The sequence below is a fragment of the Ceratotherium simum genome, chromosome 35 (assembly GCF_057802395.1).
Source record: "Ceratotherium simum simum isolate JZ-2026a chromosome 35, ASM5780239v1, whole genome shotgun sequence".
In the NCBI taxonomy this organism is placed as follows: domain Eukaryota; kingdom Metazoa; phylum Chordata; class Mammalia; order Perissodactyla; family Rhinocerotidae; genus Ceratotherium; species Ceratotherium simum.
In genome coordinates, this window is record NC_141934.1 from 23,631,784 (window position 1) to 23,658,589 (window position 26,806).

Genomic DNA, 26,806 nt, shown 5'->3' on the forward strand with positions numbered 1-26,806 from the left:
TTCTTCTCAAAACTATAACACAAGGTCATCTTATCTAAATTCAATATCCATACTTTTAAAATCAAATGTTAAAACATCTATTATATTTGGGGCATTCTAATACATAAAACGCAGGTTTAAAACCAAATATCTGACTCACCAGAATTATGCAAATGTTTACACAATCCAAATGGCTGCTCTTAGCCATTATTGCAGCATTTTATATTAGTTAGCAACTCTTGGGAGATTTCTTTAAACAAACCATGGCTATACTAAGCTTAAGAAAAACATTAGCCAAACTGTCTTCTTAAGTGAAATAGTACAAATATTTTCTGCAAACAATTTGACAGGAGAAGGGAAATCTCTAGTGCAAACTCTTTAAAAAATTCTATTGTCCTTCTTGTTTAAAAAATGAAAAGACAGGTGATGACGGAATGTTTCTCTCTATAGAATTATTCCAGCCAAAAAAAAGAAGAGAAGGAATGATGAGAGTACCAGAATTGTATAGGAATTGATGGTATATTTCCTTAATATGATAAAATAAATAAATATAAACCTCAGCCCAAACCAGGATCTTCCTTAACAGAGGAACATGAGGGTATCTCCCACTAAAGTCTGGAAAAAGATAAAAATGCCCACTATCTCCACTACAATTTAATATCGTGTTGAAGGTATTCGTTCATACCATTAGACAAGAGAGAGCAATTAGAAGCATAAGAATTTGAAAGGAAAAATTGGAATTTTCATAGGATATGATTATGTACTTAAAAAACCAAATGAATCTATGGAAAAACTACAGAAAACAAATCAATAGCTTTCATAGACAAATCAGTCAGAAGACATAAGGAAAGAAAAGCCCTTCATTTATAAAAGCAAAAAATAAAATAAAATATGTAACCATAAATTTAATAAGAGAAGTTCTAAAACTTTATGAGGAAAACTATCAAACACTCCTGAAAGAAACAAAAATAACTTGAACAAATGGAGAGACATACCATGTTCATAGACAGGAGGACTCAATATCATAAAGATGTAAGTCCTGAGGTAATTAATAAATATAAAGCAACCCCAATAATTAAAAAATTATGTTTTTTTCCTAGAGCTAGACAAGTTGATAATAAAGCTCATTTGGAAAAACATACAAACATGAATTGTAAGAAAAATCCTGAGAAAGTAAAGCAGTTGGGGTGAAGGTGGCTACTTTTATTAGATATTAGAACTTGATTATAGGGACGGTCCCGTGGATTAGCAGTTAAGTACGCGTGCTCTGCTACTGGCGGCCCGCGTTCGGATCCCGGGCGCACACCGACGCACCGCGTCTCCGGCCATGCTGAGGCCGCGTCCCATATACAGCAACTAGAAGGCTGTGCAACTATGACATACAACTATCTACTGGGGCTTTGGGGGGAAAAAAAAAGGAGGAGGATTGGCAATAGATGTTAGCTCAGAGCCAGTCTTCCTCAACAAAAAGAGGAGGATTATCATGGATGTTAGCTCAGGGTTGATCTTCCTCACACACAAAAAAATAAATAAATAAAATTGTTTAAAAAAAAAAAGAACTTGATTATAAAGCTTCTTTAAATAAAACAGCTAGTGTGGGTACATAAACAGGCCCGTGGAACAAAAGAAAATCTAGAAATAAATCCAATAGCATTTTTACATTTCAAATAAAACAAAGGTAGAATCTCAAATCCACAGGGGAAAAATGGACTTTTTACTAATAGGTATCAGGACAACTGGATAATTGGATAGCCATATACAATAAATACCATACATCGCAAAAAATTTTAAACAGATCAGAGATTTAAATATAAAAAACTAAATCATAGAAGTCTGAAAAGAAAATGAGTAAATTTTTCTATAAACTTACAAGAGGAAAAAATGTTCCTAAATATGACGAAAATCTGAAGTAATAAGAGAAAGAACTGATAAATTTGATTTCATAAAAATGAAGAACTTTTCCATGGCAAAATAACACCATAAGTAAAGTAAAAAGGCAAATACTAAACTGGGGAAAAATGTTACACTTATTAGCTAGACAAACAGTCAATATTCCTAAATATATAAAGAGTTTCTAAAACTAGAAAAAAAAGCCAACAACCCTATAGAAAAAATAGGTTTAGATATAAAGGAACAATTCATAGAAAAAGAAATTAAAATGACTAACTCATGTGAAAAGATGCTCAACCCTGTTTACAGTAAGATAAATGAAAATTAAAACTATTGTAAGATACCATTTCTCATTACAAAAATCTAAAAGTTCAACAACATACTCTATTGGCAAGGCTGTGAGGAAACAGGCATTCTCATACATTGCAGGTGGGAATTTAAAATGCTACAACCCTTATGGAGAGGAATTTGGCAATATCTAGCAAACATACATATACATTTACCCTTTGATGTAGCAATCTCACTTCTGGTACTATATCCCAAAGATACACTGGCAAAAAATATGCAAAGACATAAACAAAAAGCTATTTATTGAAGCACAATTTGTAATAGCAAAAGAAGGGCAACAACTCAAATGTCCACCAACTGGGGAGTGGCTGAATGAACTGTGGAAAACCCACTCAGTGGAATACTATGTGACTGTGAACAGGAATAAGCATACCCACTAGTTTGGCTATAATAGAAAAGATAAATAACAAGTGCTGGTGAGAATGTGGAGAAATCAAAACCCTCACACACTGCTGGTAGGAATGCAAAATGGTGCAGCCGCTTTGGAAAGTAGTCACCCATTTCCTCAAAATTTTAAACACAGAATTATCATATGAACCAGCAATTCCACTCCTAGGAATATAATCAAGAGAAATGAAAACATATTTCTACACAAAAACTTGTACAAGAATGTTCATAGCAGCATTACTCATAATAGCCAAAAAGTAGAAACAACCCAAATGCCCATCAACTGATGAAAGGATAAACAAAATGTGATATAAGCATACAATGGAATATGACTCTGTAATAAAAAAAGAATGAAGTACTGATACATGCTATGACATGGATGAACTTTAAAAACAGTATGCAAAGTGAAAGAAGTCAGTCACAAAGGACCACATATTATATGATTCCATTTATATGAAATGTCCATGATAGACAAATCTATTGAGACAGTTTGGTCTCTGGTAGTTGTCTAGGGCTGGAGGTTCAGGGGGAAATGGGAAGTGACTGCTAATGGGTTTAGGGTTTCTTTCTGGGGTGATAAAAATGTTCTAAAATTGATTGTGGTGATGGTTGCACAACTCTGTGAATATACTAAAAACCATTGAATTGTACACCTTAAATGGGTGAATTGTATGGTATGTAAATTGTATCTCAAAAAAGTTATTAAAGAAAGGAATAAAGCATATATTGCTAAGAATAAAAAAAGCATGGAGAATAAAGTGTGTATAATATGCTCTTCTTTCTTTAAGAAGGGAGAGATATATGAATATATAATGTTATTTTTTAAAGGAATAATAAACTAAAAATTAAAAAAATAATTACCTATGGGGGAAGGAAAGAATAGGGTGGATAGCACAGGGTAGATGCTAGAAACTTCTTTGAATATTTCTTGCTTTGTAGATTTGACCTGGAATCATGTAACTATTTTAAATAATTATAAAACAAATTAATCCCTAAAAAATAATGCCTAAAAATCTAAATAAATGTACACATGTATCCAGTTTAATCTGTGGCATAACCATACAGAATTATTCTAAGTGACTTTAAAACAGTAATTTGACTGTATATCCCTAGTGGGATATACCATAAAGACAAAACAAACTAAAAAACAATTTTCAGCAATAATCATATTTTTGGTGGTAGTACTGGTACTTTTATTTTGAAACTGTTGTATGTAAAGTATGGATTACAGCAAATGGTGAATTATGATGGTGCCAATGGACTAAAGCAAATAATGAATTAAATTATGTTGGTGTTACTGAGAGCCTGAATTTTCAATGTGGGATAAGGAGAAAGACATGAGATTGACGAGGTTAAATAAAACCCCAGTAGTCTTGAATCTGAACTGGAAGGATTAGTACGATGTACTTTAGTACATGGTGTACTTTAGTATATTTTGATGTACATGGTGTACTTTATGACAGAAAAAGAGAAAAACTACTTCTTAGCTCTGTCCACTGAAAAGACCTTAAAACAACTGGCCACCCCAGTAGCAATGAGAAATCCTAATACAACCCAGATTGGATTAGCCGACATTTGGTCCACGTCAAAAGGTCCTTGACATTTGGTCCTGTCCCAAATGTCCATGAGTATATTTGGTCCATGCCAAATGGTTTTGGACAAGACCAAATATCAAGGACCTTTTGGTGTAGACCTAATGTCTCCATGGACATTTTGGACGGGACCAAATCTGACCAGATATCAAGGACCTTTTGGCATGGACCGAATGTCTTATGAACCAAATGTCCTTTGGACCAAATGTCTTATGGACGTTTTGGACAGGACCAAATGTCCTGTAAGGCCCAGATTGTGGTCTCTAAACATCATTTCCTACTAAAACAAATCAGGCTCATAGAAGAAAGTCTAATTCCAGGTCTAGGGTAGGAAATGTCGAAAATGAGCTTAGAAATATTTTAATCATATCAGAAAGCAAGGACATTATCAAAGACAAATAGAATCTTAAAAGGACTCAGAAGTTAACTTGAAAAGCATCCTACTAGCCAAAAATGGGACAATTTGAGCATCAATAAAAAAATGTTTGAAACTTATCAAATATGATTACATCTATGATTCATAATGACATTAAATAAAGGAACAATCAAAAAATTAAAAACTAACCCTTATTGATCACTCTTACTGCTGGAAGATGAAAATGAGTTGGAGGAAACCAGTTTATTTCGAAAATTGATAAAAATAAGAATCAAGCATGCACCCCGCCTTTCCTATATGAACTATAATGCACGATAACCAAATAGTTGATGAGAGGAGGTTTCTTTTTATAGAAATAGTCCAGCTAATAAATGAAGAAGAAATCATAGTATCAACATTTTGTAATCCCTAACGAAATTAACGGGGGCCAGCCCCGTGGTGCTTAGCAGTTAAGTGCGTGAGCTCCGCTACTGGCGGCCCCGGGTTTGGATCCCGGGCACGCACTGACACACTGCTTCTCCGACCGTGCTGAGGTGGTGTCCCATATACAGCAACTAGCAGGATGTGCAACTACGACATACAACTATCTACTGGGGCTTTGGGGAGTAAAAAAAGGAAAAAAAGGAGGAGGATTGGCAATAGATGTTAGCTCAGGGCCGGTCTTCCTCAGCAAAAAGAGGAGGATTGGCGTGGGTGTTAGCTCAGGGTTGATCTTCCTCACACACACACACAAAAAAGAAATTAATGGATAGGCAATGGTAATCAATGGCTGCTAACATCACAAAGAGACAACCAGACATTATCACCTCCAAATTAAAGTACATAATTCCACCTAGAAAGTATTCTTGCCAAAAAGAAAATCAAACCAGAATCTGTTCAAGCTTCTTGTCCTAATATATAGGACATATAGGAAACAGAGGAACACCTTAAAAAGACATCATAGGGTCACACTCAGTAAACTACAAACTATAGGAAATGCTATAGGATAAACAAGTTTCTTCAATAAATAAATTGCAAGAAAATTATTAGATAAATAGATAAGTAGGAAAGAGAACCTATAGATTAAAAGAGACTTGAACATAACCAAATGCAGGCACATGAATCCTGTGTGGATCCTAATTAAACAAAGCAACTAAAAAAAAGGAAAGAAAGAGACAATCAAGGAAATCTGAACACTGACTAGATATTTGCCAATATTAAGGAATTATTAAAATTTTCAGATGTGGTATGTTGTTAAGTTTTTTAAAAGCCTTTATTTTTTAGAAATATGTTCTGAAATATTTACAGATGAAATGATATGAAGTTCAAGATTTGCTTCAAAACAATCCAGTTGCGGCTGGGGATACAGATGAAACAAGAATGGCCATGATTGCTACAGCTTAGGGACACATGAGAGTTTACTGAACTATTTTCTCTACCTTTGTATACGCTTGAAATTTTCCATTACAAAAACGTTTTTAAAAATTCCAGCGTCCTTGAATAATGCTTTGTTACGTAGCTCAGTATTTTCTGAGATCACAGAATGCTCTTCAGACTAAACTCCTCCTGCCTGGGTTCCTTTCAGATAATCCATGGCTTTCATTTGAATCTTTTGTCTAGAAATACATAACAACATATATACCCTCATAATCTAATAGTTGTGGATAAAATGATAAACGCCTTAGCACTAAAATTTAATTTATTCTATACTTGCAAACTAACTTGAAACCTGAAAAGCTATATTGCCTTAATTCATTAAAGATTATAAATATTTTGATTTATATCATTTAAGGTAAGCTTTCATTTAAAACAAAAATTCCACACTCACAGATATAAACACAAATAGCTCTGTCACCACAGTTGGCAGACACTAAGGAAACTAAGCATTATCAGGTGTATAGAATTTCAAACTTAAACAGGTGTGTTTTGTGGCTTTTCCACAAATTCTATTATAATCTGGAGATTAGCAATGACAGAAGAACATTTATTCTTTACTTTCTTCCCACTTTAAGACTATGGATAATACAGCATATGGTGTTTATGAAGATGTTCACCAATAAGATTACAGATCTAAATATGTAGGCCAAAGGAGTCGTCTTACCTGTTGCCTATATAGTGATAGTTTGCCTTCAATTGGCTCATTTCTCATCATTTTCTTTTCAATCAGCTGATTGATCTGTGTGTTCATTTCATTTATCTAAAACAGTATCAAAGTAAAAAGGGTTAAAACTCTCCCTATGATTATACAAACTAAGGGACATCTGGCCAAACCAAGCTTTGAATTTACAGTTCTTATCAGTGATTTAATGGGAGGAACAGTTCCATTAATGTTATGAGTGGGTTGTTATGATTACTTTTATAAACAATTTACATTTCACGGCTCCTGATCTATATTCACACAATTTGATTACTTATATGGATTTAACCATCCATGTCTAAATTATCCTAAAATATTCTACATGAAATATTTATGCATTATTATCAAAAACATGATTTCTAAAAATCTGAAGTTATCCCCTCACCTAGGTTGTGACTTTCAAGTCACTATAAGTGATAAAGCAAATCCGGACTAACATTCCCCTGGGATTTAGTACAAGGAATTCATGAACCCAGCTGAGAGGTGACATGGATGACATCTAAAAACCCTTCCTGTTCTAATGATCTGTGATTCTACCATAGCTGTCATTTATCCTACTCATTAATCTAAACCTTTCCCAAATGTAATAAAGTAAAACTGAATAAAGCCAATAGAAGCACATAGTCCCTCAACAAATAAAAAAATTACACGGCTTTCAGTATATCTATCCTTTGAAAAGACTAGAGTTCTCTTAATTCTATGACATTAAATTTGAGCCAAATATGACTTAGACATCTAATTTCAAAAAGTAAATTAAAAGAATAAAATGGTCAGATTATGTATTTAATTGTAGTGGCTATTAAGCACATAGTAAGCACATTAAAGGATAAGCAAGTCAAAACCTTTCAGTCGATGTTCATGATATTTAATTATTTAAAAAATATATACATCTGACTAGCGTGTTATTTCTAGGGAACAAAAATGTTAGGTTTCAATGAACATTACAAGAAAATTTAGTAATTCCAAAGCAGGTATAAAAGGCTAATAAAAAATATTGGCTTTAAATATAAAATTGCTATAATATTATTCTTAGAAATAAAAATTAATGATATTTAAAATATTTTAAAATTTGCCATCTAAATGATTACATTATAAATACATAAACCTATGAGTCGATCATATGCATTAATTTATATATCCAAGTTACTTAGTTACATAATCAGTTGACTAGGTTTTTTTTTTTTTTTTAAAGATTTTTTTTTAATTTATTTATTTTTTCCCCCCAAAGCCCCAGTAGATAGTTGTATGTCATAGCTGCACAACCTTCTAGTTGCTGTATGTGGGACGCAGCCTCAGCATGGCCAGAGAAGCGGTGCGTTGGTGCGCGCCCGGGATCCGAACCCGGGCCGCCAGCAGTCGAGCGTGCGCACTTAACCGCTAAGCCACAGGGCTGGCCCAGTTGACTAGGTTTTTATAACATCATGTGGATTAAGTAACAGCATCATATGCTATAATCTTTCATAAAGAACAACTCCTCATAAAAGCTGTCAACTCTTAGCACAGCTTAACTTAAGAGTCAAGAGTAGAACACTATAGAAAGCAGTTCACATAATTTTCACAGGACTGAGGATGAGATAAAATTGGGATCTATAAAAAGAAGAGGACTGTCACTTACTTTAGATTCAAGTTCAAGGAGATCAGAATGGCCCATAGCAGGCTCTGAAACCACTTTTTGTAAAAAATGCAGTTCTTTTTTCTTGTTTTCTAATTCTTTAGGAAATTTTTCAGTTACCATATATGAATTAAACTTTATCTCCTCCTCTAGTCTCTTCATTAAACCTTTAAAAATAAAATGAACGTATATTCAGCTCAAGAGAGTAGGTATAGTGATACTTTGTACACTTGAAAACATAAGACCTGGATAGTAGGGCCTATCTGTCGAAAGCATTCTGTATAACATCTAGTATAGTACAATAAAACATTGGCCACTGAAATCTTCTGATGTTCATTAGAATGATAATGAAGAAGGACAATTTACAAAGAAGAATATTTAACTAATTACAGAAAAAGTAATATTATGATCTTTCCAAATTACCATCTAATTCTTTTTACTCCACAATATGCAAAAATAACATTTGTAGAGCCAGATATACTGTCGGGTCATATTTTGCCTTCTAAGTATTTAAGAAATCCACGAACGAAATGACAACACAAATGAAATCTAATCCAGGTTCTTTCTTCTATAAGCAGTCATTTACTCTTTTTCTTTTGCAATACTTCTGAAGCGATTTATATTTCTATTTTAATACTTCATAAATGGTAATACATTATAATTTGTCAGCTTCAAACCAACGAAGACATTACTAAAAGTACAAGTTCAAAACCCAAAAAAGAGAAATTATCTACATTCATAAATGTTTTCAGTTTTCCATGTTTGGTAGTTTTGATTTTGTAAAGTATTAGTTTAAAGTTAAGTGGAACTTAAACTATATTTTTAAGATTTAATAGTTTTCTTATTTTGGCAGAGTGCACAAATATACACACACACAGATTTTCAGTGAATAATGGTTTTGTTATAAATTCCCAGCCTAGAGAGCTTTAAAAAGTTTATTTCAGATCTTTCCATTACACATTTACAAACTCTGGCTTGACTTTTTAAAACATTGGATTTCCGGTTTAAGTAATCTGCGTGCGTAGATTGCATAATAAATCTGGCCCAAAGCCTTAAAATTATTTTTAGTTCTGCTGTGCTAGCCATATATTAACATGTAAAAATTTATTAATGGCAAATTCCAAGTTTTCCATTCATCCCTACAATTTTCCCCCTTTTTAGGGACTGGTGAAAGGGAGGGAAGAGAAAAGTGTTTAATGAATCACACTATAATTAGGCAGTCACTCCTATGTAGTTTCCGATTAAATCTACATCCTGGCTTCTTTGGCTATTAGATGACTAGTTTTTCCATCTTCAAGTTCTTAAACATACTGTATGTAATCAGAGAGATGAGGAACCAAAGTCTAAAATGTTTTTAAAGACATACAAAGGGGCACAAGGAAACATCTGGGGGTGATGGATATATTTGTTATCTTGATTAAGGCTGATGGTTTCACCAGTGTATACATATGTCAAAATTTATCAAGTGTATACTTTAAATATGTGCAGTTTATGTCCATTTTACCACAATAAAGCTGTTAAAAAACATAAAAACAGAGTTTCCATCATATTTTAAATTCCTCTCAAAAATTTTAACTTAGACCTTGAAAAGTAGCCATATGTTTCTATGAAGTTTTTAAAAAAATATCTTTCAAAATCCTGGTGAAATTAAATATAAGGTCACTAAGATCTCAGTAAACTTTTTGATTAAAAATCCTCTGAAAACATCTCATTGATCCTACTATAACTGAATGAGTAGTTTCTTTTATGTAATAAATCTCTTGAATGTGTAGAGTACAAAGATGAATTAACTTCAATGAATGCTTTATAATATGGCTACTGCTCTGAAAAAATACAAATCATATCGTTAAACTAAAAATACTTTTTATTTAAGTAAATAGAAAGAAACTTTTTGTAAACCATTTTTTGTTACTAAAAAGTTTAGATAGACCTTTTTTAAATTAAATACCTGGATCAATTAAACATCTGTTTAATCTACTCTTTTCCTAGGCTGCTGAATACAAACCTTAAGACTCTGTTTTCCAGAAAGATGTCAACAAAGCAAGAACTCCTTAACTTCCTGCTCCCCACTCCCTGTCCACCCAGAAAAAACACATATTACACACACAATATCTTATTTTTATATTTTCAGCCATTTTTTCTTATTGGATTCCCCTCTTATCTTTGGAAAAGATAATTTTCTTCCTATCCAGGGTTAAGGTCTCTACTCCCACCTCCCAACTACTTAACAGAATATTTGCTGAATGCCTGCTATGTGTAATCTAGTGTGCTAGGGCCTGGAAACAGACCAATTATGACTTGGTGACTAGCCTGGGATTTAGAGGAGTCAGAGTCAGATATGCTAACAATTAACATATTGTGGTAATTGCTGGAGAACATTCAATGCAATGCATGGAGTACAACGGGAGCACACAGGAAAGATTGTTATCAATTCTCACCTTTTCCTCCTGAATCTTCAGCTCTCCATTTGTTTATAACTCTTTCTTCCAGCACATGAACACCACTACACTACCACCCTCCCTCAGTCTAGGCACAGTACTGTCTTTCTCACTCATTTGCATACTCCCTCTCTTGCCTTCTTTTCAAAAACAAGCAGTCAGAAGAAGCCTATCCTATTATCTCTACTTCTTCATCTATCATTTGCTCAGCCCACTATACTGTTTTTACGTTCTTTCACGGCACCGTGCCTTGGCATGGAATGTCTTCCACTCCTTCACCTTTCCAACTTTAACTTAGGTCAGTTGCCACCACGTCCAGGAAGCCATTATTAGGGTTTAGTACTTTGCCTCTTGGTTCTCATAGAACCCTACGCTGAGCGCCATCATCGTATTCATCACGCCGCATTACCACTGTCCGGGGCTTGTCATTCCTCCATTAGACTGTGAGCACTTGAATAGAAATATCTTTCTTTCTAATCATTGAACTTAGCATAGTACCTGATATGTAGAAGATGTTCAATAAATATTGAGTTAATGGACTACTGGTTTTGAGCCGACTATTTCTATTACTACTTATCAATGCAATTGATTTTATTGTTTTGCAGCATCTACTAACATATTACTTATATTAATATTTTAAACCAACATCCCAAGAGATGCCTCAAGCAGAACTTTATTTGTCCATTTTATTACTAAATAACTATGTATTTCCTGGTCCAAACAACTTCTATTTAGGCTAGAAAGCCAAAGCAAAATAAAGACTATCAACTCAAATAAAAAATGAAATATTACTAATACTGGAAACATCTTTGGATATTCTGTTTAGTTGCCAGAACTCAAACATAATAACAAGAAATATTTAACCTAATAAAATTGAGGATAACAGATATTGCAGAAACACACATTCAGGCTAACTTTTTTTGTGTGTGTGTGAGGAAGATCAGCCCTGAGCTAACATCCATGTTAATCCTCCTCTTTTTTTGCTGAGGAAGACCAGCTCTGAGCTAACATCCACTGCCAATTCTCCTCCTTTTTATCCCCAAAGCCCCAGTAGATAGTTGTATGTCATAGTTGCACATCCTTCTAGTTCAGGCTAACATTTTAAATTGTATTAAACTGTACTGATCAATCAATTATTTTTCTGCATACCAAACCTTTCAATTCTTATATTCATTAACTTCATTTCCAAAAATTCACTGTGAATAATAAGTTCTAATAATTTCTTAGCAAGAGTAGGCCTACACAAATTGCTTATTGATGTTAATTTTTAAATGGCTATAATTTAATGGATTTCTTTTGAAGACTCACCTTAATTTTTTATAATAAATATGTGAAAGAATCTACATCAAATCCAAAGAACATATACTAAAAAGACATATATTATACTAAAGGGAAAAAAATCATTAAAAAATTATTTTCTTTTGTCCTGAAAATTAACATTTTCCTAAAAAGTGAAAACTTAGTGAATAAAGAATCGAATGACACCAACAAATAAACGCCTAGCAACTTCCAAGTATTGCCTGAATCTGAATTTATAATGACTGAGAGCAGTGAGAGATTGTATGGAAAGCTACTAGTTAACATGTATTAACCATACATCTTGTAGGGAGTACTGTACTGGTTTCTTAAATATCAATTAAATATACTATATTTCCTTGATTTTAAGATGCCATTGATTATAAGACACCATCAACTAAATTACAAATACCATGTTAAATGAACATACAAAATGTAAGATACATCCTGATTACAAAAACAATAAAAATGGGAAAGAATACGTGTCTAGAATTAAGGAAACACTATCTCTTTTACTAGCTTTATTGAGATATAATTTATCTACCATAAAATTCATCTGTTTAAAGTATACAATTCAATGGATTTTAGTATTTTCACATAACTATCCTCCCCTACAACACCCCAAGCCTATGTAATCACTAGTTTGATTTCTATCTCTATGAATTTGCTTTTCCTGGACATTTCATAAAAATGGGATCATATAATATGTGGTCTTTTGTGACTAGTTTCTTTCACTTAACATGTTTTTGAGGTTCATACACGTTGTAGCACGCATTAATACTTCATTCCTTTTATTGTTGAATAAGAGTCCATTGTATGGATATACCACATTTTGTTTATTCATTCATCAGTTTAGGGACATTTGAGTTGTTTCTAATTTTTGGCTATTATGAAATAACGCTGCTATGAGTATTTATGTACAAGTTTTTGTGTGGATATACGTCTTCAATTTTCTTGGGTAGATACTTAGAAATGACATTGCTGGGTCATATGGTAACTCTATGTTTAACATGTGAGGCCAAACTGTTTTCCAAAGAAACTGCACCATTTTACATTCCCACCAGCAACATATGAGAGTTCCAATTCCTCCATATTCTCATCAACACTTGTTATTGTCTGTCTTTTTTATTATAGTCATTCTATATATTGTATCTTAGAGTAGATTTCATAGAATACTACAGAAAGATAAATTAACCCTCTAACAGCTGGATATTTAATTGGAATATTTCTCCAGTACCAACGAGAGTTTTGCACTGTTCTTCCATTTTACATGGTCTCCCTTCTGATGAGCAAAAACACTTTAAAAACGGCTAGGATGGCCGGCCCCGTGGCTTAGGGGTTAAGTGCACGTGCTCCGCTACTGGTGGCCGGGGTTCGGATCCCGGGCGCGCACCAACACACCGCTTCTCCGGCCATGCTGATGCCGCGTCCCACATACAGCAACTAGAAGGATGTGCAACTATGACATACAACTATCTACTGGGGCTTTGGGGGAAAAAAAAAAAACGCCTAGGATGGGTTTGGTGGTGTAATCTTGGATAATAGAACAATTTATCCTCTATGAAAAGCTAATGGGACAACAGAGTCACGGATACCCATGTCATTAGCACAACCCAAAATATGAAGAAACATTCAGTTTTAAGGGTCCAGCATTTTATTCTTTTTCTTTATAGTTCTGGCTCTAAAACAATGATTCACATTTTTTCCATCCACTTTTTTCATAACATTCATCTTAAGTACTTCATATAGTCACACATCAGAGAGCCTCCATCCACGGTGATTTTCATTACCTTCACCATCTGACAAAACATTGAAGGGGAATTTAAAACCCCAGGACTCTTACTCACTGGCTAGGAAATTAGGCTCCAAAATGCTGAGATATCACTTGATGATAATTAATTCCCATTAGTCAATTACTTTAAGGAAGACTACTGATTTAAACTAATATTCTCTGGTCACCTATATCATAAAATAATTTCCACTTACTTTCAGGCTTTGCATCTGCCGCTGCATGGCGCATACTTTTCAGCTGGTTTTGTACTCTTTGTAGTCTCTGTACTGCATGAAATAGCTTTAAAATACAATTAGATCCATTACTTGCTTAGTCTATTGAAACTTACCATTCACACAGACAAGCAATGAAAAATACAAGTTTCACATAATTGTGGTGATATAAAAGAAACAAATAATAAAAACTAAGAAAATTACTATGTTAAACCCCAAATGTAACTGATTCTCTCAATACCTTTTCATGTAAAACTTAAAAAAAAAGCTTTCAGAAATTTTTTTAGTTATTTGTTAAATTTGGTGATAATGGAAAAATATTTGTTAAAAAAATAAACGTAGGGGCTGGCCCGGTGGCATAGTGGTTAAGTTCGCGTGCTCTGCTTTGGCAATGGCCTAGGGTTCATGGGTTCGGATCCTGGGCGCAGACCTATGCACCATCTCATCAAGCCATGCTGTGGTGGCATCCCACATACAAAATAGAGGAAGACTGGCACACATTAGCTCAGGGACAATCTTCCTCTCACACACACACACACAAATATATATATATGTGTGTATAAATATACACACACACACACACACACCCCAGCCTTTTCTTGTTATAACATAGTTTTCTTAATTCTAACAAATGCAAGAATTCTCACAAATGATGTCTCAGAATCAGAAACTGATGCTAAGCAACCACTCTGGCCAGGCAATGCAGCTTACTGCTGCAGTGGAACTCCTGTGACACCAACTCAAGCTCCAAAAGAGCCAAACATCTAAACTGCCCACTTAGGAGGAAATAAAGCTGACTGGAACTTTATTTTTAATGTATTAAGTCTACTCAGTTTTAAGATAGACTTTTAACAAAATAAAAGTAATACTTTCTGGCCAAAGTACTTTTTATTTAAGGCAAAGTCTACAAATCTGGAATGTGGGTGATTTTGAGCCTTTTCATGATTTGCTTATTTGCCACTGGAGTGAAGTGTAGGAGGATACTGTGATCAGTGGAATAGAAAGAAAGGAGGTTCTCATAGCCACAGAATCTCAGGAAACCCTTGAGAGATTCTAGAAGTTTTATCAGCAGTTAACCTTACTGCTTAGCATTACAACGAATGTTGTGTAATGGTTTAAACATAGGCCAAAAGACACTGTATAAATACATACAGAGTACAGAATCCAAAGGTGGTATTGTTGTTGCTGTTGGCACCACAAGAGTATTCCACCACGTTAACAAAGGGAAATATGAACTTCTACAATTCTAACATTCTTCTTTCTTTACATTTGAATTACCAGAAGGAACTATTTCTCTCATCATGAGAATATAAGCTTTCATGTGAATACCTGATTCTTTTGTTCCTGTTTCTGCTGTGCAAGAAATTCTTCTCTCTCTTTTTCTACTCGAAGTTGCCTTGCTATTTTAAGCATCCGTTGATGATTCTGAACTGTCTCCACCTACAGTAAGGGAATAAGTAGTACATGTTACTGTCAGGTTTAAGAAAGAAACTAGCAAGTCATGTGACTCAGACATCCACTCATCATTTCCTTTTGGTAAACAGTACTCCCTAGAGATGACAATAAAGCTCTGGTCCTTAAAAGTTTTGGGCTACTGCCTAGGGAGATTCCCTTTCCATCAATGTTACTTGAGTCCATCCTCAGATGTACATCCATGCCTTGCTTAATCTTCATTCGCATTCCTAAATCTTTCCAAGTCCTTGGGACTTAGAGCCAAAGTCTTAAAGTGCTAATTCTTGCCTTACCCTTTTCTTCAAACGTTCAACTCTCTTAATGAGCTGATCCTTTTCTTCCTCCATTGCACTGATATCCTAAAAAGTAGACAAGAAGTCATTATAAGAAAAAGTATTCTTTGTCTGTACACTTCAGAGAAGGTTTTTATATGATTATGCATCTACCATTTTCATCACTTATAATCAGACCACTAAGGAACAAAGATCCTCTTTTATTTTTTTTTTTAAAGTTTTATTTATTTATTTATTTAGTGTGTGTGTGTGAGGAAGATCAGCCCTGAGCTAACATCCATGCCAATCTTCCTCTTTTTGCTGAGGAAGACTGGCCCTGGGCTAACATCCATGCCCATCTTTCTCGACTTTATATGGGACGCCGCCACAGCATGGCATGACGAGCGGTGCGTTGGTGTGCACCCAGGATCCGAACCCCGGGCCACCAGCATCGGATCGCGCGCACTTAACCGCTATGCCATGGGGCCGGCCCAAGATCCTCTTTTAGATGAAGGGCATTTCTATTTCACCCCAGGGTTCTTCATGCAGGGTAATTTATTTGGCAGCTTGGTGTTCATCTAGAAAAGCAACTAAAACAGGTTATAATGTAGTAAGGTAAAGCCGCCAACTAGCACATTTGTGTTCTGATTCCAAATATGGGCACATGATTTTTTAAAATTCTTTCCATTATAGAAAGTATGCAGGTCTAAAAACATGAACAACAGCTGCTGACATCCCATCTGCTCTGTTAAATACCAAACTATGTATTCTGCCAATTTTCCATCAAAATTATTTTTAAGGCTATGGTGATTTCAAGATAAATTTGTGTCTGGTTTTGTCAATTAACCAATTCCCTTCCTAAAAATAAAGACTTCAAAAATAAGCCACCTTACTTTGAACCAACTCCATAATATTTTCTAATGAAAACAAACAAATAAAAAATCCTTCCTAAACCTAAAAAACTAATAGCCTAACTATCACAGTAATACTAAAGGGAAAAATATACATAGCAGTCAGTATTGATAGGATTTGAGGAAACAGGCACTCTTACTCATTACCAGTGGCATTGTAATAAAGAATATCAAAAGTCTTAAAATAAATGCATATACCTTCTAGCCCAGTAATTCCACCTCTGGGAATTTGTCCTAATAAAATACTCATGAAAGGTCACAGACTTCTCTATAGGGGTTCTCATAAATGCTAATTATATCTAAAATTTGGAAATGACCCAAATGTCTGAGGATTATTAAAAAAATTATGGCACAATACAATGAAAATCATTAAAAATTATGCAGAAGAATGCTTAATGACAGGAGAAAAAGTCTTGATATGATATTACTTGAAAGAAGCAGATTACAACATTTATTTATAGTACAATATCAAGAAAAAGATTTAAACATATTCACTAAAATGTCAATAGTTATCTCTAGAGAATGAGATTATGAGTGAATTATTTTCTACATCTTGTGTAATCATATTTTCTATAAAGAATATGCTCAAAAATATTTTGGTAATAATTAATGAAATTAAAATTATAGACTCTAGGTTATTTCATCTTTTGGTTTACTCACATCACATAATGGAGGAACAGCAGATGGACATCTAACACTCTTATTCCATACTATGTATCTACTAGGTATCTACTTATGGGTCTTTCTCCCCGTCTAGATGTGAGTCTATCTTTCATTTCTAATATATTCAACAAACTCTTATTGAGAACCTACCATGCACTGGGGATACAGTGGTGAACAAGACACACAGACATGGTCCTTGCCCTCACAGGGCTTTAAAATAGTTGGGAAGACAGACATTAAAGTAATTATAAGTGTAATGAGTGTTATAAAACAAAAAGAATTGGGGGAACTAATCTATTTCGGGAATTAGGGAAGGCCTCCCGGAGAAAGCAACTTCTAATGTTTCCTGATTGAATAAGATAAAGATGGCGTTGATAACTCAGGAATTCTAAAAATACAAAATCCACGAAAGTGAAAAGTAGCAAGTGTTTAGGGAAAGAACTTATATACCTGGTGACAATGTAAAAGTATTTTTTTGGAGAACATTAAGCAACACGCATCAAAAGTTCTGAAAATTTCAGGGGCTGGCGCAATGGCCTAGTGATTAAGTTTGGCATGCTCTGCTTCGGTGGCCCGGGTTCAGTTCGGGGCACAGACCTACACCACTTGTCGGCAGCCATGCTGTGGCGGCAACCCACACACAAACTAGGGGAACACTGGCACAGATGTTAGCCCAGGGTGAATCTTCCTCACACAAAAAGAAGAAGATTGGCAACATATATTATCTCAGGGCAAATCTTCCTCAGCAACAAAAACAAACAAAAAGTCCTAAAAATTTCCATATGCTTTAATAAGCAATTGCATTTCTAGAAATTTATTCTGAGGAAACAATCACAGACACACAAAAATAACTTTACGTAGAAGATAATCATAGCGTTATCTATAATAGCAAAAAATGAAAACAAAAAACCAAAAATGACTAAACTATCCACACTATGGAATATTATTTAGCCATTAAAAATCACATTGTAGAAACATAACAATGGGAATATATTTACAATGTAATGATTAAAAGCAAGATACAAATAATTATGTATGGCATGAGCCCAAATCCACACATACACATGAAAAATAGCCTAAAAGGATATACAACAAAATGTTAACAATTGGATGATTTTTTCTTTTTTGTTCTTTTCTCTATTTTCTATAATATATATCTGATGTATACATATTAAAGACCCAAAATGTAATCTTTTTAAATCTATGGTAGAGGTCTATAAGAACTCATTACAAATACCCTAGCCTCATTAATTTCTTCAGTAAAGAACTAGCAAACGTCCTACACAAAAAATTCTGCCATTTGCTATCACTAGTTTCCATATAGTCTTAAGACTCATACTCAATTAACTAACAAAAATGCTAAATCTAATATTATTGAAAAAAATATTATTATGTTTTATTTTCTTTACCCTTCTTATTTCTGCTGTAGAAAATCCAGATGTCTTCAGCTGCTCACATTCTTTATGCAAAGTTTTAAAGGCTTCCATCAACTCTTCATACTAAAAGAACAAGTTAAAAAATTATAAACTAATGACTAGGTCCAGTAGGCTTTTCTTAATCAGGTTATCAATTAACTTATAGTGATTACTTAAATCATTATAGAACAGCATTAAAAATACATCCTTAAACATTTATATGGGAAACAAAAAGTAAGTGTGTATAATCTGGCCTAAATACTTCTCCAGCTTCCTCTCTGGTTATTTTCCTACCTCACACTCTATACTCCAGCTACGTTGATGTTCTTTTTCAGTTCCTGGAACATTCCAAACTCTCACCTCCAATTTACACACCCTATTCCCTCTGAGAATACTCTATGACCCCCTCACCTCTAACCTGGATAGCTCCTATTCATCCTTCAGGTCTCAGCATACATACCACTATCCTCAGAAAAGGCTTCTCTAGCCCTGTACCTATCCTATATCAGAGTATCATGATATTAGAGTAGATATCACATAAAATTATAATTGCCTAGTTACTTGTCTGTCTCCCACCCTTAGACAGTGAGAGCCAAGAGGACAAAAATCATATTGATCGTGTACACTTTTGTATCACTGGGGCCTAGCACAGTGCATAACTCATATAGGTGTTCAATAAAAAGTAGCTGAATGAATGGAAAAAAGTACAACTTTACCTAAAATTTTTAAAAAATAGTATTTTTTGTGAGCAATGACAGGAAATTAACAGTATTTTTCCTGACTGATCATATCCTACAAATCTACAGATCATTCATTCTAAAACCCTTCACTCAGAAAGACAATGTGAATTTTTTTATTAGGGTCTCTGCTAAATGACTGACTAAATGTGCTGTCATTGTATATATACACCTCGAATATACTTCAAGAACAAATATGTCTTTATTATCATTAATTCTTCCATTAGCTAACTGGCCATATTTAGTAAAAACTATTAATAAACTTCCCCCAGAAGAATTAGTATTTATCAAATTTATTGATGGGGGAGAGTAGGGAGGAGAAAACATTTTGCATTTACACTTCTCTATTTCCTACACTATATAAAACCTTCAAAGGCAAGGGCTGGTGTGGTCTCATTCTGCTGTACTTCTCCCATGGCACCTACTATAATGTTTGACATAATTATTTGCATAAACTTTTCGACCCCAGAAATGTCTTAAGAGATCAATATTGACTCTATTTTGAGTGACTGCCATGACTACCCAAAATAACAAAATCTATGAAAAAACATTTAGTGATTGTTTTGATTCAATCCAAATTTTGAGCACATACCATATAGAAGCAACTCTATAAAAGCAATTCTGTATTTCCCTAGAGGAAAATAAAGATGGATAACACATAATATCTATCTTCATAGACTTCACTATTGGGAGAGACAGATTGACAAACCATTCACAACAAACTGGCACAAATCAGTCTACGTACATACTGCAGAATAAAAGCATAAAGTGTTAAACAAAGGTACTTTTTCTTGTTTTTTACTCAAAGTCCTTTGAAATCTTAAGCCTGAATTCTTTTTCCATAGCCTTTGATCAGCAATGTGCTTTGAAATCCCAGGACCAGGAGCCAGACCATCCAGAATCCTCAGGAGTTAAGAGCTTTAAGACCTTAAGGCCAGAACCCAGTAACACCCTATAACTCGAGTAGGAAAGTGTACTGAAATTTCAAACTCCTGGCCCTTTCTCTATCTTCTGCCTGATTGGGAAGTCCTTTGAGATCGAAAGCCAAGCTTCTTTGCCTACATGCAACTTTCACAGAGGCTCACATATTCTGATTTGCCTGGGATAGTGTCAATTTATACCTTTCGTCCTAACGTAATTAAAATGAGAGTCCCTTTCTCTCTGATTTGGATGAGAAGTTGTATAGACCTAACTGATCAGCAAAGTGCTCTGCAGTCCCAAGTCCCAGGATCCTTTCTATCCACAATTCTTAAGTAATAAATTATTCTAGGGGCCAGCCTGGTGGCGTAGTGGTTAAGTTTGCGCACTCCGCTTCAGCAGCCCAGGGTTCTCGGGTTCCAATCCTGGATGCGGACCTAGACACTGCTCATCAAGCCATACTGTGGCGGCGTCCCACATATAAAAATAGAGGAAGATTGGTACAGACGTTAGCTCAGGGACAATCTTCCTCAAGCAAAAAGAGGAAGATCGGCAGCAGATGCTGGTTCAGGGCCAATCTTCCTCACCACCCCCCCACCAAAAAAATTATTCTAAAATCCTAATTTCAGAGTTTTTTTCTATCCACATCCCCCATTACTGAAATAGTATTTCTGTGCAAAAGTCAATATTTTCATATGTGATTACAGTTGAACATTAGCTGATAATTGTTTTACCTTTTGGTGTCACCAGGAAATAGAGACAGCAAATAAGCTAAACAGATTAACAAGTATTTGAACATGCGCATCTTGAAATCTATTACAGAGAGTTTAAAAATACCATTTATGTATTGTATACCTGTTTATTGGTATCAGCAACGGTTTCATCCTGAAGAAACTCACTTGGTACCTCAAGTTTTATTAAGAAACGAGCTAAATACGCTCTTTTCTTCAGTTCATTAATCCTCTGAAGAAGCCAGTGGAGCACTGGGTAAATTACAGGTTTACTTCCAATCACCAGACCCTGACGAAAAGTACTCCTATGAAAAGAAGACACACACACACACACACACACACACACACACACACAGGCTGATAAGTAAACCTTGAAACATTTGCTCAATACCCTACTTACAATTTCATGATTGCTTTCCACAACTATTTAAAAAAGATAAAACCAAGGCTATTCTAGGGCCGGCCCCGTGGCTTGGCAGTTAAGTGCGCGCACTGTGCTGCCGGCGGCCCGGGTTCGGATCCCGGGTGCGCACCGACGCACTGCTCCTCTGGCCATGCTGAGGCCGCGTCCCACATACGGCAACTAGAAGGATGTGCAGCTATGACAGACAACTATCTGCTGGGGCTTTGGGGGAAAAATAAATAAATAAAATCTTTAAAAAAAAAAAAAAAAAGGCTATTCTAAAGCCTGTACATTAATGATACATTAACGAAGGATACATTAGTGTAACGTAATGATACATTAATGTAAATCTGTATGATAATGATAAACATAAAATTAGGCCCTCAATATATCACTAGAATCTATGGGGAGGTTGTGTTGGAACCATTATCTAGGATGACAGATAAATGATCAAATGGAATAGTGGATTTATCTGACTTTTGATTAGGAGAAAGAACTGACTCACTTAAGACTTCCGCATGACAAAATAACATTAAAAGTTCCAGATTATTTTGAAATTTAGTGATATTCTGAGGCCACTGGCTTATGGAGACTAGGTATTGCCTAGAAAGATTGATTGTAGCCTATGAAGCCTTGGATATTAAAGCACAGTTTTAACAAAGCAACACATTATCAGATTCTTACATGTCCGTGGCATTTCCTGGAGGTTTGTATTTAAGAATACCAAGGAGGCTCAACATCCGTTTGGCTGTCTGCTCTGGCATCTCCTCTCTGATATCAACAACTTGCTAACAAATAAAGAAATTGAAAAAATATGTTATTGTTGTATATCTAACAAAGACAATATTTAAACTTACTGACAAAATTCTTCTGCTAGAGCATAACAGGCACAATGGTCTCTTCATAAAATAGATTAAGTACGAAGGCTCCCAGATTCCAAGTGAGGGTAGACACAAGTCAGATCAGGATTCACGTTAAGAATGTCAAGCTTAAAAAAGTCTTCGGTGAAAAGACCAGTGTATGAGAGATATGAGGTAACTTGTAATACAATAAAACCTTTTGTAGAAGCATTTTCATTCCAGGACCAAATCTATTTATGTTTGAAAATAGAGAAATAATTTCTAAATAAGGTACAAGCAGATAATTTAATGTTTGAGCTAGCAGAGAAACCTTAAAGATCGTTCACTATTACTTTTCAGGCATGGAAAATAAGGCCCAGAGAGGTTAAAGCATTTGCCCAAGACTCACAGATATTTAGAGGCAGAAACTGGCTTTCCTGTCACCCTTTTCATCACAGAGAAAGAGAAAACTCTTACCTTTGGGTCAATCTCAGCCAGAACATCATTGAGAACCTGTAATAGTTGCATTGGCTCCAGGGAATCAAATGTGATTAAATTATAGTTCTTACTAAAAGGCTCCTTATTGAGACTGTCCACGATGAATTTGATTTGATCACTCATAATTAGGTGTTATAAAGTAAACTAAAGAGTAAAAAATAGAGAAAAATTGCTCAGCATTGGTAACAAAAGTTCTGGAAAAAAATCAGTATTAGGTGATACGAAGTAGGCATGAAAAGTATAATTCTACATGGCATACAAAATGCTGTGAGAAGGGTTATTTTGTTGAACGAAATCAGAGTACAAAGACTTTATTATGAATGCTACAGTATATACTGTTAATATTTAATGCCAAATGTTTTTGTACATGCATCTGGTGTGACAGCAATCATCTGAATTAACATGAACAAATGAATAATAAGTCCCATCTGTATTCACATCTCTCCCATTGATCTCCACAACTTCTACCCAGGGGTAAAAACTTGTTAACCTGCAGACATGCTTCTAATTTTTTTTATTAGCAGCCCACATTAATATAGATTTCCAATTTCTCTTGAAAATCAGATCTGGCAACCCTGGGCCCACTTGGTGCCTGGCCATACCCAAGTAAACCTGAGCAGAGGCTGCAAGCTTTAGCCTGGGTACGTGCTCTTCGGTTTTGTCTTGGTTTCCTTCACCCTGCACTCTTCACCCATCTGTGTTATCAGCTTGGCCCTGTAGGAATCGACTCTGCCATCCTTGAACAACTCAGGCCTCCGTTTCCTTTGCCTTCAATAAGGAAACAGCCTCATGTTTTCCAGTCTCTGATTCTCCCATTCCAAATCATTTGTAGGCTGCTCATTGTCCACAAAATACAGTCAAACCTTCTTGGATTTTGAGACTCTTTAAGATCTAGCTCAATTTAGCCTTTCCCAATTTTATTTCCAAATTGTTACCTTTCACCCTTTCAAACTTCAGCCGACTGAAAGTCACTGCTCCTTAAATAGCTTTTCCACCTTTGCCTTCATTAATGCTGTTTTCTCCGTCTAGAAGGACTTGTTCTCCCTTTCCCCATCACCAGAGGTGCAAATCCTAACCGTCCTTCGAACTCTGCCCTCCAAATGCAAGTTCCTCCAGGAAATCTTTCTCACACTATCCCCCAGGTTCTGCATCAGAATAACAGTGTCTGCCCTCCAAGTTGACCACACTTTATCTGCACTGCTTTCCTACAGTTACGTTTCTATTTTGTACTGGTTACTTACATACATTTTCTCTTCTCTACTAAACTGTAAATTCCACGAGGACATACCTGTGCCTAATTCCATCTTTGAATACCCACTGCATCTAAAAAAGCAACTTTTCATTAGGTTGAATGAATTTCTTCACAGGCCCAAGGCCAGAAAAAAATGTAAGCCTAAGTAGGCCGGTGGTGAAAAAGATCATAACTTTTAAAAAAATTGAACATCTGATTATTCAATTGCTGAAACAGTGTTATCAATATTCCTAGTGTTTCCTGTATGCAGATATTACTTGCTTAGTATGGGAAGAAGTGGTATAAATGTTGCAGGCAGTCAGTGTTTTAAACTAGCAATTTAAAAAATGAATTCAAAATGAAATGCTAAAAAAAAGAAAAAATTACTTCGGTGCTCCCTAATAGCTTTTAACCATGAAATGGACAAATGCTATTTTACCTAAGACATTAGTTGGGGCTGCATGCACCTTGCTCTGTAACAGGTTTTTTAAATTGGGTGGGTGGAGCTGGCTATTTAGAAAATACCAAAATGTGAAGATATCATTTCTCCATAATTATGCTGAAATGATTATTACTGTTAAAAAGAAAAAGTCAAGGGGCCAGTAGGTAGCACAGCTGCTAAGTTCACGCCTTCTGCTTAGGCAGCTGGGGCTCACGGGTTCAGATCCTGAGCACGGACCTACTCAGCGCTCATCAAGCCATGCTGAGGCAGTGCCCCACACAGAAGAGCTACAACTCTGCAACTATGATACAAAACTATGTACTGGGGCTTTGGGGAGTAACAAAAAAAAGAGGAAGATTGGCAACAGATGTTAGTGCAGCACCAATCTTCCTCAAAAAAAATGTTGACTTCAGTATAGCTGGCACACAGACATATATTCCATTTGGGGGGTTCTTTTTAAAAAAAAAAAGTCAAAAGACGGTAGAAAGGACAACCAATGTGGTTTTAAAATTTGTGGTTTCCTTTAAGCTATAAAACGGAAACCTTTACATAAATAAAAATTCACAGTGGAGATGCAAATTTTCCACTGTTAAAAGTATTTTAAGTAAAAGTTCACCTCATAACCTTTACACACATATCTAATTTTCAACGATATAAAATTTGAATATATATAATATATAACATGTATACACCCACACATATATTCTGTTCTTCCCTTTCAAAAAAAAAAAAACTTGGATAAACGAGTAAAACGTTGCCAGGAGAGGAAAAGAAACTAGCTGACTTCCCCCTAGTCGCCCACCAGCTTTCAGATGGTCACCCGCTGAGGACAAAGACGTACTGAACAGGTAGGTTGTCTATGCCCAGCGGGCTCTCCGCTCCAAAATTAGCAAAAGCAATTACTCTCCCTCTTCCAGCGGAAAGTCGCCACTCTAATTCCCAAGCACTTACCCACATAAGAACCCGAGGGGGTGGGGGGAGAATTAAAATCAGGACGTGCGTTTATCTGGCACAACTCGGGACAGAAATGACGCTGCCCTGGTCCCAGGCTGGCACGAGCGCTGGACCAGCAGCCTCCTGAGAGTCCCCAAAATAGTGTCCCCCCGTCCCCGGGGCTCGGGAGGGGGAGAGAGGAGCCCACATCCGACCCAGGCACCTAGACAGGGCTGCTCTGGGCTCCCCGACGATTCATCCTGCGCGGGAGCGGCCTGGATCACCGCGCGGCCCCACAGGGACCGACCCCCGATTTGGGGGCTTCACGGCTGCGACCCCTCCACTTGCGAGGTGCTGCACTGGGAAGGGTAGGGGGCGGGAGTTCTCTTCTATTTCGGGGTTCGGGGGAGTTTCCCACCGCAGGTTGGCGAGGTTACCTCAAATGCTCCTCACGAAACCACTTCCCCCCACCCCAGGAGGCATCCGGGCTCCAGCGGGTTCCTAGAGACGAGCTCCTTGGCAACGGTTGCTAGGCCGTGGCTTTACGTCACTTCCGGCGCGGAGGGCGGGCGCGTTTCCGCGGGGACCCCGGGCGCACGCGCTGGGGCTGAGGACCCGGAGGGCGGAGCGGGTGCCGGGCGCTCGTGCTAAGTTGGTTCACGGGTTTTGAGCCACTGCGGACAGCCTACAGAATTTGGGGGTGTTACCGTGGCAATAAACTTTCTCGAATGTCCTGCAGTTTGCAGTTTACAAAATGCTTTCTTCATTATTAACCTATTTAAATAAGTGCGCCCTTCCGTTCTTTCATTTATTCACCAAACATCGATGATGACTTCTTTGTTTGAGGTAGGGCCAGTGGGATTTGGGTTGAGAAAGCATTTGACCTGAGCTTCAAATTTAGATTTTTGACATAAGTGACTCCAAATTAGGTTATAGGTAGGAACAATTGGAGAGTCTCTGGCAGGATTAAAAGAAGACACATTCATAGAGATATCAGCTTCTATGTCACATTATTGGGCCACATAGCTTGTACTGGGAATTAAATTTTTTTAAATCCAGTACTTTTTTTAATATGCTGAGAGCCTGGAAAAAAAAGAAGTAAATGGCCTAAGGCTCCTTTTGCGAGTCTCTTTTCAGGCACCTGCAGAAACGAATGAATTCCTCCTTGTGGTCTTCATGGAGTTCACATCTAATGAGGTAGGGAGGAGGAAGATTTTCGTGCCCAGATCACAGTTGAGGATCCGAAGTCTACCGGACTAGAGACCCCAGGATTGCACTAGCTGGCTTGAGGGAGACCTAGGCTGGTGAATGGTATTTTGAACC

General features: G+C 36.0%; 1 protein-coding gene across 2 annotated transcripts in view; it reads right to left on the minus strand.

Moving 5' to 3' along the window:
- IFT81 (intraflagellar transport 81) overlaps positions 1-25,985 on the minus strand; it is a 78,444-nt gene extending 52,459 nt beyond the window's left edge. Inside the window, exons 1-10 of one of the 2 annotated variants that reach the window (XM_004429994.2) lie at positions 25,921-25,985; positions 22,857-23,021; positions 22,225-22,328; positions 21,262-21,442; positions 18,746-18,835; positions 15,784-15,849; positions 15,368-15,478; positions 14,021-14,105; positions 8,304-8,467; positions 6,653-6,748 (exon numbers count right to left, since the gene is read on the minus strand). In XM_004429994.2, coding sequence (XP_004430051.1) covers positions 6,653-6,748; positions 8,304-8,467; positions 14,021-14,105; positions 15,368-15,478; positions 15,784-15,849; positions 18,746-18,835; positions 21,262-21,442; positions 22,225-22,328; positions 22,857-23,000 — 1,041 coding nt within the window. In that variant the 5' untranslated portion in view covers positions 23,001-23,021; positions 25,921-25,985. The other variant, XM_004429995.2, reaches the window with a different exon arrangement.
- Between the last annotated feature and the right edge of the window lie 821 nt (positions 25,986-26,806).